The sequence below is a fragment of the Lottia gigantea genome (genome assembly GCF_000327385.1).
Source record: "Lottia gigantea unplaced genomic scaffold LOTGIsca_19, whole genome shotgun sequence".
Lineage (NCBI taxonomy): Eukaryota > Metazoa > Mollusca > Gastropoda > Lottiidae > Lottia > Lottia gigantea.
The window spans coordinates 1-17575 of record NW_008708358.1 but is presented as its reverse complement, the minus strand read 5'-3'; the positions used below and the strand labels follow the sequence as shown (position 1 = coordinate 17575).

General features: G+C 35.9%; 4 protein-coding genes across 4 annotated transcripts; 2 read left to right on the top strand and 2 right to left on the bottom strand.

Annotated features, from left to right (window-relative positions):
- Positions 1-305: 305 nt before the first annotated feature.
- On the bottom strand, positions 306-3135 carry LOTGIDRAFT_114620 (hypothetical protein; the record flags this gene model as incomplete). The annotated part of the gene is made up of 6 exons (XM_009052641.1): positions 306-502; positions 1063-1210; positions 1589-1760; positions 2027-2183; positions 2508-2642; positions 2952-3135. Coding segments are annotated over 6 exons (993 nt in total), but the record flags the coding sequence as incomplete, so codon positions are not given.
- A 7115-nt stretch (positions 3136-10250) lies between these two features.
- LOTGIDRAFT_114561 (hypothetical protein) lies at positions 10251-12173 on the top strand (the record flags this gene model as incomplete). Its single annotated transcript, XM_009052640.1, has 5 exons — positions 10251-10332; positions 10604-10693; positions 10996-11112; positions 11585-11713; positions 12037-12173. 5 exons carry the CDS (start codon positions 10251-10253, stop codon positions 12171-12173), a joined length of 555 nt encoding a protein of 184 aa, XP_009050888.1.
- A 956-nt stretch (positions 12174-13129) lies between these two features.
- On the top strand, positions 13130-14060 carry LOTGIDRAFT_114633 (hypothetical protein; the record flags this gene model as incomplete). Its single annotated transcript, XM_009052639.1, has 3 exons — positions 13130-13337; positions 13569-13682; positions 13861-14060. 3 exons carry the CDS (start codon positions 13130-13132, stop codon positions 14058-14060), a joined length of 522 nt encoding a protein of 173 aa, XP_009050887.1.
- A 1742-nt stretch (positions 14061-15802) lies between these two features.
- LOTGIDRAFT_114268 (hypothetical protein) lies at positions 15803-16180 on the bottom strand (the record flags this gene model as incomplete). The annotated part of the gene is made up of 1 exon (XM_009052638.1): positions 15803-16180. A coding segment is annotated over one exon (378 nt), but the record flags the coding sequence as incomplete, so codon positions are not given.
- Positions 16181-17575: the final 1395 nt, after the last annotated feature.

Genomic DNA, 17575 nt, shown 5'->3' with positions numbered 1-17575 from the left:
ATAAATCATTCACCCATTTATATAATAATTATATTTCTCTCTCGGCTTATGGGGAATCATATTATCTGATGGTTGTGATTCCACAAATTGGTCGTCCTTGATAAGTTCACATATTCGACAATTATTCGCCACTGAGATCAACACAAATACACATCCATCAAGATGCACATACTTGTGATGTACATAATATATATATATACTTTCTCAGAGCGACCGGTGATAACAGTTTTTTTTAACGAATATTCCATTTGTTATGTTCTCCTGGGAGCGCATCCAGTTTTCCTCTACCATCACAAAATGCCTCGTCATGAACCCGATGTATTACCCCACAAAAACTTGGTGTCGTTTAACAGTTTTGCTAAAGCTTCGTTATACTGCCTATAAAACTCCGCCAGAGTTTCACGAGTTTCAGTCCACATTTCACCTTCGTCTGCTTCATTTGTTCGTCTGTTAGTTGGTACTTCTGTCATTACCTTCTTCGACTCACCCTTTGTAAGTTGTCCTGCAAGTAAAAATCATTTATCATAAAAATATATTATCCATAAGGCCAAAACTGTAATCCCTACGCGACATTGTTAAAGATCACATTAAATTACGGAACGATATTTTATAGTATACTAACTACCACGTTTCAAGATTGCCATCATTAGGTGTAATGAGGAAGTATAATTCAAGATGGTTTAGCGATCTTTTGTTTTCATGTGATTTGATCTGGATTATCAATAAAATAAGCGATTATCTAATTGGCGAAAGGTGATTAAGATGATGAAATGTCGAATGTCGGGACCACTGATTAGTGTCTTAATTCGGAATACTCAGAATGTCAGAGTACTCAAAGTTTTTAAAACTAGCCTAAGAAGGAAATCAATCGGGACCAGAAAATGATGTCGGATAACGCAGAATGTCGGAATATCAAGTTAATCTTGAAAATTTTGTACAAGCAATATCACATTCCAATACATGTATTTTAAAACTAAATGCAATATTGGTATGAGCATATATGCTAAGATATTTATTGAAACTAAACGACCAACCATACCCTTCGAATAATGTTGAACTTACTTAAGCCAAGAAATCTGAAGAGTCGAGACATTTCTTTCTCAGTATTTTCTAAATAATTCTCAAAATGAATGACATGGATCTGAAATTTGGAGAAGGCTCGGTACCAATCCTCCAGGTAAATACTGTACAGACCAATTCCAAGACGAACCTGGAATGAAGCAAATGCTAGAGTAGATGACTTCACACCGACAAACATTATGATGTAAAAATTTCGTTCACAAAATCGCTTCAGATCTTCACGACTTTTAATCAAGGCAGCTGCATACATACTGAACTACTTGTTGACATTTATTGTCGGAGGTGGTCGACGGCCTTGCCACTTGGAAAATGTCAATGCATGTTGATTCTGGACCAACTGCCTGAAGAGCCACTTATTGTTTTTCAAATCAAACCATTTTCTGTTTGCTGTGCGTTGAAAGGGACAGATCCAAATTACAGTTAGTCACGAATTCACAAGATTAAATATATATCTTGATTTGATGTACAAATGAAAGCATTCTAGACCAATTTCCCCATGTTAACTAACCTTGCTGTTAGCATTCTGAAGCCCAGAACTATAAACGCATGTCCGTATCGAATTATCTTCTTTCAAACAGTTTTTGAAATTGTAGATCAACTCAAAAACCATTTTATTAAAATCTTCAACTTGGGGTGTATATTTTAGCCACACTGACTGAGCTAAATAGTCCGAATACAATCTGAAACAAAGTTACATCTGTTAGATATTTACAGTAGGTGAGTTGTCAGTGCTCATGATAGCTGTGAAGGTCCAAGCCAAACCTGTCAAAGATGCATTAGTGGACATTGGAAAGCGTAAACAATCATATATACAAGCTACGTGTGGAGAAAGATTACCACATATGTTGGAGGCACAAAGCAGCACTGTCATTGTGCAGATGCTGAAGATTATCTTTACCATATGTGGATGTTTGCCAGGATCGCGTTTTAGTAAGGAGACTCTTACCTTTCAACCGGGTCTCTCAATGAAATGATGATTTTAGCTGAAGGGTTGAGATGCTTGATATAATCAGCATTAGTAAAGCAAGGTTCTTTACAATCTTTATTTATAGAGAGTTCAAACCATCTTGTGTTATCCCACATAATGTCACCACTGTAGTCACCTGCAACACAATGAAATTAAATGTAATGGTAATTTACGCTGTTACTTTAGCACTTGATCCGGCTAATGAAAACATCATTCAATGAGAGAAATGCCAACCCCTACTCCCAGACCCTCTTGCCAGGGCCCAAGCGTCCAAATCACTTAGTCATCTTAAACACAATCTACTAGCGAGAAAGGTTTTCCTCAGTACACTGTCAGAGAAGATCAACAACACCAACAATAGGTCTACCATATCCCAATCACAAGAGTACAATGCAGGTAAAATGGTGTAACAGAAGGCAACAATCACAGCTTGCAAAACAGCGCTTACCAGTTAGTTTACTATGATAGGTTGTGTTGGTGTTTTTATTCTTTATCCCATTGGCTAAAATCTTCTGAGAAACTCCATGAAAATAATCCAAATATGTATCAACTGTTGAGCATCCCGGTGCTGAAAAAATAAGTGCAATGGAACAATCTATTCGCAAGTGTCGAACCACAGAATCAATATCAAAATTCAACAACACACAACGCAGTGTTATTGACGGATTGAATATTGTCAGCGGTCAGAAAGTAGACAATTTGTGGGATGAAAATTAAGTTAAAAATTTAACAAATTGTAATGAAATGCAAAGTCTCTTTTTCATGTGTTTTTCTTCTTTGAGTGTGAGTTGGAATCTGGTATGTTTAATATAGGTTTTATGAAATATAATTATTATACATAACTATGTATTATGTTCTTAAATAGAACTAATGACTACATCTGCTTATAGCTAAAACTCCTTACCAAAACGGCGTCTCTCTAACCAAAAGTTATCAGTATAGGGAGGCTGTATGATATCTGGATGACGAATCAATCTATTATAGATATTATGAAGACCAGAACGTGGTTGACCAACTATATAGAAATACGGTAGACATCTTAACCTCGGATTATGAACCTTCTTAATCCGTATATGACTTAATACCCCAGCTCGGCATGACGTAGGTTTATAATTCTTGCTATAATCAAACCAACAGGGGTTCCTGAAATCCGATGAGAATTGAGGTCGTTGCTGAAAATAGAATCAATGAAAGAATCGAGTCTGTAAACATTGTGGTCATACAGAAGGATAGTTACCAGCTGATGGCTCCCAGGTTAAGTTATCTGAATAAATCTTCATCCTCATTCATTTTATAATAATGAAATAAGTATATAAGTATAAATATAATTTAAGACTATTATTGACGGGTTAGTCAAGCATTTCTCACGATACTCATGAAACTCGAGTTGATATTTATGCTCAATCGGTCAATGTGTACTTCATATTATTATTTCCTGCTTTCTTTCTAAACTTACCCATTTCATTAAATCTATATCCGGTAAGGACGAAATGTTCACTTTCTTCTTCACGACGACTTTCTTGATAGATTTTGTTCTTCCTGCTTTCCTTACTCTAAACTTCTTGGCAGGTGCTAGAACAACTTCCGATTTGGGTAGAGACAGATTTGTTGCTGGCATTAAACTCTCTATAATATGGTCTCTTGATTTATAAACAGTGACATGGATCAATGCATCTTGCTGATATAATTTGTGTGCTATAACAGTATACATGAAGACCAGTAAATATCCACAGAATATCACCGTAATAACAGAAGACCTTATATTAAATGGTGTTGTCATTCTTCTCCTGCAAATAGAAAGAGTAATTTTGTCATTTAAATCTAAACCCAAAATATTCGTCCATTTACTTCAAATATAATGGCAACATATCCATATCAACTATGAAGACTATTCATAATGATTAGTTGAATTTACAAGTCGAAGAGAAACATCAGGATTGGGCATGTCCTGCGTCGCTAACGACACTCGCTACACTCGCTACACTAGACATCGCAGTAAAGATGGAAGACTAAATAAATTTTGTTTTTTGACCAAAGAATTTAGTTATATTTACTAATCCTTACTTTATACTATATAATGACTGGTGGTTCTTTTAACGCTGGCAAGTTAGAAAGATCCAAATGCTGAATTTTTCACAGAAAGTGACAATATAAAACAATATCTGAAACACTTTACCTTTCATAACATTTAATGAGAAAAGATGCTTGGAGATGCCCCTCAACCGAACACTTCTCAAGCTTGCTCTTTGTAACCCTGAATATATGATGTTCCCCATTTAGCCATATTAGTCATTTTAGTCGTTCAATGCAATAATGTTTAATGTGAACAAAAATGTAGTTTGTATTGGCCGTGATAGTCGATCTGAAAACACACTCTTCAAGATAAGTCACGATTCACACTATTCATTCAATATCCTATTACCACTGCCTATTATACTGGTGGACAGAAATGGACTATTCATTTTTACAATTGATTTTCCCCGAAATTTTATACTTAAGTCCAAGTATTCTCATCCAATTTTTGTAACTCGGTGTTTGTGAAATTTACGAAATAATTTGCAAAGATTACTAGTAAAGTCTTAAAGTGACGTGTACTTACAGTTAGGCCTTCCCATTACCTTAGTTTAGTTTTAGTTTGGTATTAACTTTGCAAGTAAAGTAAATTTTAATGGGTAAAATAACAGGTGACTATCTGATACATATGTACCATTTTGTTAAACCTGTTTTGCTAATGCAACTAATATCAGTTTCATACTCATATAATATTTCAACAAGTTGTGTATGACTTGCATGCCATGTCCTTCAATCTATAGGTTTCATCGAGGACCCAACACCAATACCTTCTCGAATTTTACATAAAAAAAATTTATATGAATAGGAGTTATTGTATTACGTTCAGTGTTTCTACTTCTCGTTGAGCTAATGAAGACGGGAAATGAAAAGCAGTAGACAATGAAATTTTGACAGGGCATCGAAATTAATCTTTTCCGTTTCGATTTATAATTGTTTCAACATATTGCAAACAGGATCTCGTATGGTTGTCACATCGCAATGACACGTACGACTCAACTCTGCAAACATACTACGGCACTATCTGGACCCACGGAATAGACTCTGGACATGAAGACTTGCGATCAACTGGAGCTAAGCCGCTGCAGTGGGTCCCTATCACGAAGAGACATTCACGTAATACTGCACAAATATCATTCATTCTATGTAAGTTAAGTATAGTTGGTTAAAATGATATTTCGTATCTTATAAATATTAAGTATGTAAAAAAGGTTGCAATACCCGGTAATGAATATAAAATATAAGGAAAAGGTTACATCATGAGATACTTAAGTTGATAACCTGTAAAACTTTGATTTGGTACAAAAGACAAAGGAATGTATATTATATCATTTTGTGATTCTTCACGTGTGATGAAACTTAACTGAAATGATATATAATACGTTTAGTCCAGATAAAACCAGTAGAGAGATGTCAATAGCATCAAATAATTCTTATATGGAAAATCAAAATCTTAGATTTGTCGCTCAGTTATGGGGATCAGCAAGAATTGTAACTTTCTAATCCCATCGGTATTTAAACTAGATCACAGAAAGCAGCACCTAAACGATATATTGACTCAGCAGTGGTCTTCAACCGAATTCCGGACAGAAATGACTTCCTGTGGGTTTATCCCCATCCGCATATTTTTCTTCTTAAAAGATCTGCTGCTAAGGTAGTAAAGTATCGTAGATCCTCCTGGTTATCGTATATTGAAACCGTACCCGAGTTCCGCTCTTCTATACTTCTTTACTTCCTCTATACTTCTTTCCGTTACTTTCTAATAACAATCCCCAATGCTATGATATATATATTATTTCCTTTATATACCTTCGTCAGCCAAAATCAAGTTAAATATAAATAAATAGTTACACGGATTCGGTTGATCAGATCCTCAAAAACATTACTGTTAAAATTTAGTTTTAGACGATAACGAATTCTGATTCGTCATTTGGAATTCAATTTCATATCTTGACGCCTATTTGGGGACCATTAATATGATTCTCCAATCTTTCATTAACACCAGCTGAATATATAACCAAGAATCCTGCTTGGAAACCTTCAATATGAATCAAGAACAAACCTGCAGTGATCATCCACGTGGTTGCCTCTTTTCATGAAATCCATGAACGATTCCTTTCATTTATGTCATCAGAGCACACAATTCTAGTTTAGTTTACACGATTAACAACACCGCCCATTTGAGTCGTGCCCCATAATTACTACCGTCATTATAAATAATTTACATTGTTTGATCAATTATGAACAACCCAGTAGAGAAATTTCAACTCAACTTCAACAACCACATAATGATCTTCCGTGAATACTGTGTATTTAGCTTATCATAATAATATGACAATAGATAAGATAAATACTATTCTCTGTTTTCAACTTTGACCTTCCGCTATATTAACCCTACAGAAAGTGTAATATGAAATGAAATTAGATATCTATATACGAACGGCCAATATCAAATGTACACGACTCATATTTTACTGCTTTATCACACTCTTCAGATTAAACTTAACTTTTCAATCGTCTGAATCCACTCTACAAACTTTGTAAAGCTTATTTACCAATTACATTTGATCAATTTTCGTTTCATATTTTTCTACTATACATGTCATATCCTATCATTAGAAATGTAAAGCCAATGCAAGACGTTCCTTGGCCATACTGTTTTAACAAAGCAGGTTACTTAAAGCAGGACTCACACATTGTAGGCCAAACCATTGCATTACAATCAGGAGAATTGGGTTAAATGTTTGTATGAAATACTCCAAAATTCAAAATCAGAAGGCAATTTTTTGGGTGAAATTTCATCGGATGTTTTGACTTGATAATTCAACAAAGATCTCGGACCGAGCAAATACTGGATTTAACAAAATAATTTTATATGTCCACAAAAAGCTTGACTGAGACATATCAGGGTCAAGTACCTCGTTATATAGGGCTTTGGTGAAAACCACAGACTTACAAAAAAACCGGCATCTAGCAGATATCTGATATCAGGGCGATCAACCGACAGGAGATTACAAAAGACATAGCAGTAGGTCCTTTAAAAACAAAAAGAAGAGCACGCAATTTTCAGTTTGGTGTTAATAATTTATGGCTATTTAATTCACATCAGCTCATTATAATGTTTTACCATTGCAGTTGTTGCCTTGACAAATCTTATAGATACCGGTATTATAATGTTTGTTGAAAAGCGATTTTGCACTGATGTGTATTAAGAAGAGAAAGGAAAGCAAGTAAAAAGTGGTTTTACTACAAAAAATGGTTGGAATTGTTCATATGTTATTATTCTTTAAATAAAATACAACATTCATAACTTTTCATTTTGTTGCTGCTATTTTTACACTATAAAACGAATCTTCTCAGCCTATTTTACCAATTCATCTGTTAAGTCTTCCACTTTTTTCAACAACAAAAATATGATACCGTTGCCTGTGCTAACTCTCATTTAAATTGTTTACTGACTCGTTCCTAGCTATTTTGTTACTAAACAATTGGATTCAACATTACTTTTTATGACAGCAACCGCGCTTTTATTGGAAATAAGGTTGTAGTTGCATTTGTAGTATCATTAACTTTGGTTGAGTCTGTATTGAATACGGTGACAACGTGACGTCAGTAGAGCCAATTGTGACAATTACATTGCTTTGTGGAGAGAATTCGGAATTAAACAGTTTCGTGACCAAAACCTTCACTCGGAAGATGTTGATTGTATGCTTCTCCACCACGGCTTCTATGGTGACCCAGTGCAAAGAAATTTGTGCATGAAAAAAAATTGTGTAACTGCCGAAAAGAGTCCATATAAATGTCATCTATACGACTCAAACAAATGAAATTTCTTATTTATGATGGCAATCTGACTGTTTACCACAAGGTCTATGGTTCATATCACTGAACGAAGTAGTAAAAATGTGTGATTTGTAACGTTTAGTGTTTTTGAAATTGTGTCGTATATGTGTTTCGAAATATTTCCATCAAAATAACAGTTTGAATGTGTGGTTCATAGAGAGAGAGAGCAAGAAGTTTACTTGTGAGCCAGCTGTTGGAGTTCGACTCCAGCAACGGTCAAGATAGTACTTACGAAATTAACTATCTCTCTGAAAACAGCATCCTGGTCTATAAACCCTGACAAAGCTCATAATCACATACATAAATACATCAATATGAAATTATGAACTTATGTTATCGTAAACCCCGTACGATGGTTCTTCGTTCATAACACAGTATTTATCCCATCTTCAGCAACCTTGGTATGTTTGTGCATTTTGATGAGATCTTGATCAAGTTCGAAATTGACAGTATTTCGATTGAAGGTTTATACTTTTGCAACAAAACAACTGAGTTGTATTCATAATAGACAAATTCGATGTTTACTGGGTCTATGAGATGAATCTAAACAAAAAAGCTTAATGGTCTGGAGCCTTTTTTCCTTTCCTGTTGGAGAAAGGTCAGCCATAGCTGTTAACAGAAAACTTTTGTCCAAAGCATCTACCTAAAAGCATGTCAGTGGAAATTCTTCACAATGTTATTTCTGAATGATACATTATGTAAAAACAACAAAGTTGTCCAGAAATATATTAAAATGTTCATTTCGCAATAAAACTGTCGTATCACGGTATTAGCCTGTTCCCTGTATTTCGAATACCATCATTAATCATCGACTCTTGTTTTCATATAAAAACTAACTGACACTTTTCTTGTGTTTATTATCAAAATGAAGTGTCTTGTCGCTCTGTTCCTCTCGCTATCTCTAGTGGCTTGTCAATATGACGACTACGATACGGAGAGGAAGAACAACAATATGCTATCGAGTATGAATATCTTGGATTTGCTGGATTCTTTTGGTCTGAATATAAAAGCCAGGATTGCTCATGTTCGAAGGGTAGCAGGAAGAATCAGGTTAACTCTAGATATTGGTTTGGGAAATGGAGATGTTGAAAGAGAATCTGAAGAAGCCGAAGGTGAAGGCACAGACGGGAGAGGAGGAGGGGAAGGCGAGAGAGAAGGCTGGGGAGGCGAGAGAGAAGGCGGGGAAGGCGAGAGAGAAGGTGGGGAAGGCGAGAGAGAAGGCAGGGAAGGCGAGAGAGAAGGCAAAAGTAGCGAATCTAACGAATCGCCTGAAGATTTTATTGGTATTTATATTCTTTCATCGATCAATATCCACCGGACACACAGAAAACGTTGTACTTTGAGGAACTTGGTAGTTCTCTAAAAATCAGTGATGTTCAAGGCATGGCTCGGAGTCTTCATAACAAATCTTGTTTATAGGTTCTGTACTTGAATTATTATATTTATGTAACCACTTTGTCTTATTACCCTTGCTGGAGAAAACAACAACATTTCTTTTTATTTCAGGCCCTCCTGTCGACATGTGCGCAGGTGAAAGTCGACGTGGATCACCGAGTATTGGGTGTATAGCTGCTGAATGTTGTCAACATTCTTTTTATATTAACAGTTTGTGCCCTGGCTCTTCTGTTTGTTGTTTCTCTATGGATGTCTGTGGTAAGTGACAACCATCTCTTCATTTAGACAGTATTTTTAATCTTTATGATTCTTGAGTTTGAACAAATCGTATTTTCAGGGGAGTCGAAACTTAAAAGTGTAGAGGTTAACTTTCTTGGTGGTTTTAAGTAAATTGAATATAAATTGTCTATTTCATGAACCATTGATACCTTTATATCATTTCTAGATAGACTACCAGTACCTGTAATACCTCCATTTCCGACAGATCCTGGAACTCTACCTCCTCCTCCGCCAATTCCTGATTCACAGACCACAGTTTCCCCGAACCAACCAAGTGAGTGGAATTTTATTTCAAACCATAACCATCATCTTTATTGGCCCAACCAGGTGCAGGTCAGACTGAATAAAATCAAATCAATTTACATGCAATAAAAGATCCTTGATGACAACACACAAAATATACAATTCTATTCTGCTTTAGAACGACCGGATACAGTCCACCATGATCTTAAATTGATTTTAAAATTAATTTCATTGATCAATCATATTTCGGTTAGTCCGAATTTTGTCTTGGCTTTAGTTATATAATGTGCAGCCTTTGTAGATTAATATTGACTATCAATCTGTAAATTCATTTATCCATACCTATATTTTGAATTGAAATACAGGTTCATATATGTGTCATGGAGATTTCATGAAGTTGATGCCAAAAGGTGCCGACCAAAGAACTGCCAGGCAAGATAACCTGGCATATGCAGGTAAGACAAACTGATGTTTCCTTACATTTTCTGAAATTAATTACTTAATCAAACGAAAATATTTTATCGGATTGTATAGTATTTTTTATTTTTGGAGAGATTCAATGACTTCTGAAGTTAAATCTTAAATGTAAGAAATAATATGAGTTGTTAATTGGAAAATGTGTTTTATAATCTTAAAGATATTGTCTTGGTTGGGCGGACTATAGTTGATTTGATAATTTCACTTTGTGTTATGTATTTTCATATTTTCCTTGTGTTTTATGGTTAGGTGTACGTGCGTCTAACAAACTGGTGGATAATGATTTAGCTGAACTAAATAAACGTAAAGATTGTTACGTTCAAGCTGGGAAAAACCACTGTAAGTTCACTCAATAGTTTCATTTTCATCCATTAGAACTATGTACCATATTGTCCTCATTGACTATCATTGGCAGCTGGTGGGAATGTTGGTAGATGACTAGTTAACGTCAGCTTCTAGCAGATGCTGATATCGCAGACTAAAAGCGAATCATTCATTTGAAATGATGTAGTAATGGCCACGCACACTCTGTCCATCGCTTGACTTTATAGACAGTTTTCGTATTCTAATGAGAAAAGGTTTCTTAATCTCCCAAAACGAAATAAAACATTTCTTGTAGCTTTAATGTCTCTCTAAATTAGGTATCCACCCGGCGGTGATTGCTGCTATTGCCAGTCGTGAAACAAGAGGTGGTAAACTGTTGTACAGCACCAACGGCTATGGAGATGGTGGAAGAGCATATGGAATAATGCAGGTATGTCTTTGAACTGCTTCACAATAGCATTTTGTTCTTGAAGAAAAGCAAAAGAAGGAAAATGATAAATTTCTCAATTCACATTTCAAGAAGATGAGAAGGGTAATAATCACAGTTAAGCTAATGGAATATCTTTTAGTTTTTATTGTCTTTTATATTTCTTGAGTCTATTGAGTTGGGGGACTATAGATAATATATTGCACATATTGCTGATATCGTCATAAATACCTACATAGGAGAATGCTGAAGATACGGTCAACTTTGCCCAACAGTCCCAAAATGTGATACGAATACCTGAAAAACAGATCAACGAATTGAGTGAATATTTACAGTTGACAGCTTCAACCGAGAAAACATTCGCATTGATTGATACTTCAGCAAATGAATTCCCAAATATGCATCGACATTAATTGATACAATGTAAAACCCTTTGTTGTTGCTCTTGCAGTGCGATGGTGGAGCATCCGGACTAGGAGATATTTGTAAGAAATATCCTTGGGATAGCTGCGAGCATATCAATCAGCTGACAGATATAATATTACTAAATTATGTTAATCAGATGAAAACCAAACACCCCTCCTGGCCAGCTCATTATCAATTAAAGGGTTAGTAACTCTTATTAAGTACGATCATGATTATTTATGGCACATACCGTTTACTTCTTGTTTGCAGCAACTTCAAGCAGAATGATGATCTTTAGTTGTTTGCATGAGGCTTAATGTGCTACAAGTTGAGTGCGTTTAAGAACCTTTAATGACTGGGCAAATATTCCTATACTCGGATGCCAGTTAAATTTGTTGTCAATGGGGGTTCTCATGGTCATTTGATTATCACGATTTTAATCTGTACTGACAGTATTGCTCAACACAAAAGTAAATCGAAGTAGCTCACACAAACTTCTCTAATCTCTAATGATGTTGTATTTCAGGCGGAGTATCGGCTTACAATGCTGGAGTAGGTAATGTTCAAACTATAGCTGGAATGGATGCTGGAACCACGAATGATGATTACAGTAATGACGTCATAGCCCGGGCACAACGTCTTGTCAATGCTCATGGGTGGTAAAATTGTGATCCCACAATTCGATCATTTATTATTTTACACAATGTATTGGTTGAATGAAAATAAAAAGTAAAAACAAGTATCTATTAAATTCAATGGCAAAATTCATGCAAGCCCCTTCTGGCCGGGGTCTTTGGGCTACTTGAGGTTCCTAGAAACCAATGGATTTCAGACGGCCTGAGACTAAGTTTAATTTAGAGGGCTTAATTTCCACTTAAAAATAAGACATTCACAAGCCTCAGGGGAGGCCATGGTCAAATACTGCTGACAAAAACATCTTTATAAGGATCATCATCAATCAGTTACTTCTGCCTATATTTCGTCACGATTGAAGGGACAGACATTTATAGAAATATGAAAAGAAAGTGCTAGTTTGAGATATTTTTAAAGAAATAATGCCATTTTTAAGACGAGTATCAACAACTGTAATCAGGTAGTCTTTGTTTTGATCACACATTATTTTCAGTCTTAAAAGGAAGCACTCTTAAAATCTGTCGTGACTGTATTTAACAAAAGACTAGTCGCAATATAAGTCGACCGAATTAAGATCCGTGTTAAAAATTGATAAGATATGAGTTCTAGAACAAAAAATCAGAAAGAAATCTAGCACATTTTTCAGTTCCTCCTAATCTGTCAACATGTACACAGCATTTCTATTATGTCTAGCTATCGGCTATGGTAAGAATTATTTTTAAAAATGTATTACTCAGAAGAATAATGAAATAAAAAAAGCTTTTTTTCTAACATATGTGAAATATAACGTTTGCCATCCAATGGACACTAATACAGATGCAAATAATTGACAACCATATCTGAAACATCTCTAAATGTGAAAAAAAAATCTATTTAAGTTAACTATTTCGCTAGAAGGGATAACTGTTTTAAATCATATTTTCTTGAGTTTGAGGAAAAGTTTGATTAGCACAGCTTTAATTGTTCTGATTTAAAATTGTCTTCACATGTTATACCTTTTTTCAGCCGTCGGAGCATGTCCTAATATTGTCAGTAGATCAGAATGGGGAGCTAGAGCACCAACCCATAAATCCTACCTTTCTCATCCAGTTAAATATGCGTTCATCCATCATGGAGAGAGTGGAGCTTGTCATGACAAGTCTTCTTGCTCTGCTATTGTCAGAAGTTACCAAAATTATCACATGAACACACATGGTAGGTGAATGGCTGTGAACTATTTAAATGCAGAGTAGCAGTACATTAAACGTATACGTACTGATTTTGTTGCATATACGCAGTCCAGACCGGACCAAGCTATCATTAACGCTTTAAGCTACATAACTATGCTGATGGGATCGCTTTAGCTCATTTAATTACATCCGCGATATCTGTTATATTACTTTAGATTCTATATTGAAAGCTTCATAAATTTGTATACTTCTATAGGTTGGAGTGATATTGGTTACAGTTTCCTGGTTGGTGAAGATGGTAATGCCTATGAAGGACGAGGATGGGATAGAATCGGCGCACACACAAAGGGGTACAACTCAGTAGGTCTTGGTAAGTGGTCTCTACAAAGTATACAACTGATCAACTGTGAATGGCTTTTTAGTACCATAATTCCAAACCAAGTGCATTTGACTCGCAGATGATTTAAATTCTTATTAACTATGATGCATTGTAACTGAGAATACAATAAGGTGTCTTACGTCTTAAAATTAAAGAATACCATTTTCAGGATTCTGCATGATTGGAAACTTCATGACCCATTTACCCAACAGTGCAGCTCTCTCTACAGTCAAGAACATGATTGCCTGTGGTGTTTCTATGGGTAAAATCTCCAGCAGCTATGTATTGAGAGGACATCGTGATATGGGATCTACTGATTGTCCTGGTACTGCCTTATATAACCATATCAGAACCTGGCCCCATTATTAAACCATACTTGGATTTTTAAGTCTATTGGTGTTATGGTGCCCTCACACCATAGCAATTACCAGTTGCTTATGGTTTCGAATTTTGAAAGTGAGTGGTCATGAGTTTCGAACACAAATCACAAGTCAGTTGCCTGAGAGTTGAGTTCAAAACTTGTGACCGCTATTCTTATTCCAAACTATACTCAACAGGTGCTATAGTATAGGGGCCCCTTTAGTAATATTATCATTGCATTTAAAATATACTTGTATTAAACAGTCGTTGTTTTTAAATCCATGTCTTATACGTAACTCTGATGAATGAATCGCAAGGAGTGACTATTGACAAGTACATTCCCACAGCAAAATTGTGTACAGTTGGCATATCTGGATTAGCTTGGGAACCAAATACGAAATTTGATATATTAAAATAACACGAACATTTGGCACCTGGTACATTAACAATATGTTGCACAACTTCACTTCTGCTGAACATATACCTACGACAACAAGTCCTTTTATAACAATCCCTACCGATCTTGTTCGATTACTTCGCTCATACACCCCAAATATATCCCAATACAGTGATACTCAACATTTTAGCAATGGAATCGACTGTCAGGTATTACTACCTTTATTTATTGGAAATGCATTATTACGCAATGTTAATCTTTTGGGTCCCAACGAAAATCTAATAAAAATGCCATACCTGCCATCATATTTTATATAATCATTTTATTAAATATGACACGAATATGAAATTCATTTTTCACAAAACATTTTCTTCATACGTTTCATTACGACATTGTGATGTATTGACATCTGCCTTGAAGTTTAGTTTCCGAATCTTGAAACATTAAAGGGATAACATCATCACTTAAAGCAAAAAATTTAAGCAATTTTAGATTGTCTTAGGATTTAGCACCATTTTTATTAGTTGTATTAGGGGACGCCGATTTGGCATAGGCTGAGGTAATACCTTCGGATCTTTAAAAACATCGTTGTAAGTGGTGCAGTTTGCAAATGCAAAAATGACAAATTTAAGTAATTCAGATCAGATAATAAATCAAGGCCAATAAACGTTAAAAATATCCTACGTTTAGAAATGGTAAATATAGTAGGCTAATGATGATTTTCCAGATAAAATCAATAATTGCACACTCAATTTCAGTGATCAGTACCATATGACGTAAAACTTCATTTCATTTCAAGGTTGTTTCCCGTTTAGGTGCTAATGTTAACCTGACAACAAATTTGTAATAAAAATTCACAATATTTCAGTTGGCAGACATAAACTGTCAAGTAATTTATAGTAACACGGAAAAATTTATACATTTGAATTTTTACATAATGCTGTGTGTCGAAACTTTAAATTCTCGTTCAAAAGCTTGTGTGGATTTGAGATGAGAGACATGTCCTTAACATACTAACACTCACTATGAAAGGGTATCTGCTTTTTCTCATTTCCACAATATTGGCCTTGAAGCTTTGTTACATTGAAGCCCAAAAATCTCGGAAGGTTTCGTCAAATGGAGATTGGGTCTCAATTAACAGAAACAGAGGACCAAGAAATGATGATTATAATGGTTATGGTAGCAGAAGAAGAAGTCAAGGTCGTATGATGTCAAGAGGAAGCTATTATCGTATGGAAAATGGGATGAATGGTGACAGAGGATATAATCGCGATAGAAATGCCGAAGGAGGATATAATCGCGATATAAATGCCGAAGGAGGATATAATCGCGATAGGAATAATGATAGAGGATATCATCGCGATAGGAATAGTGAAGGAGGATATAATCGCGATAGGAATGGCGAAGGAGGATATAATCGCGATAGGAATGGCGAAGGATATAATCGCGATAGGAATGGCGAAGGAGGATATAATCGCGATAGGAATGGCGAAGGAGGATATAATCGCGATAGGAATGGCGAAGGAGGATATAATCGCGATAGGAATGGCGAAGGAGGATATAATCGCGATAGGAATGTCGATAGAGGATATAATCGCCATAGGAATGTCGATAGAGGATATAATCGCGATAGGAATGGCGAAGGGGGACATAAAGGCGATAAGAATGGCGATACAGGGTATAATGACGACAAAGGAAGTATTGACAATGGAAATGGTGATAGAGGACATAATGGCGACAAAAGAAATAATGGCGATGGAAGGAAGGATAATGGTAATGGAGGAAGAGATCATCGTGATTCACGAAAGAACCTTTCAGGTAACAAAGGGGGTCATGATGAAGGTGGACATAATAGTAACCGTGATAAATATAATGCTGTTAGAAGAAGACCAGTGGTTGACTCAAGAAGTCGGAAATTCAATAATCCGAATCTCGGTAATGCCAAAAATAATGATGACTTTGGAAAGAATAAAGGCGACGACAGAAATGACGACAAGAGAAACGGAAATGACGACAAAAGAAATGGAAATGACGACAAGAGAAATGGAAATGGCGACAAGAGAAACGGCAATGGAGACCAGAGAAATGGAAATGACGACAAGAGAAACGGAAATGACGACAAGAGAAACGGAAATGACGACAAGAGAAATGGAAATGGAGACAAGAGAAACGGCAATGGAGACAATAGAAACGGAAATGACGACAAGAGGAACGGAAATGACGACAAGAGAAACGGAAATGACGACAAGAGAAATGGAAATGGAGACAAGAGAAACGGCAATGGAGACAATAGAAACGGAAATGACGACAAGAGGAACGGAAATGACGACAAGAGAAATGGAAATGGGGACAAGAGAAACGGCAATGGAGACAATAGAAACGGAAATGACGACAAGAGAAACGGAAATGACGATAAGAGAAATGGAAATGGGGACAAGAGAAACGGAAATGGCCATGAGAGAAATGGAAATGACGACAAGAGAAATGGAAATGGCGACAAGAGAAACTGCGATGGAGACCAGAGAAATGGAAATGACGACAAGAGAAACGGAAATGACGACAAGAGAAACGGAAATGACGACAAGAGAAATGGAAATGGCGACAAGAGAAACGGCAATGGAGACAATAGAAACGGAAATGACGACAAGAGAAACGGAAATGACGATAAGAGAAATGGAAATGGGGACAAGAGAAACGGAAATGGCCATGAGAGAAATGGAAATGACGACAAGAGAAATGGAAATGGCGATAAGAGAAATGGAAATGGCGATAAGGGATATGGAAATGAAAGAAACGGGAATGGCGATAGAAACGGAAAGAGAAATATAGATGATAAAAGCATGAATGGTGGCAATGGCAATAAGAACAATATGGGGAATAGAAATGGAAATATACCTGTATCAGGTTCCGTATTAAGTAGTACTATCGGTGATATGATTGTAGATGCGGCTTTAAACTCAATACTTTATACAATGAATGTCGATGTCATTATTGACCACGATTCATCGGAAGAATTAGATGACCCAGAGGACCCTGTCCACAACGATAAAAATGATGACACGCACGACTCAAAAGATGACGACCACGACTCAAAAGATGACAACCACGACAACGAAGGTGGTCATGA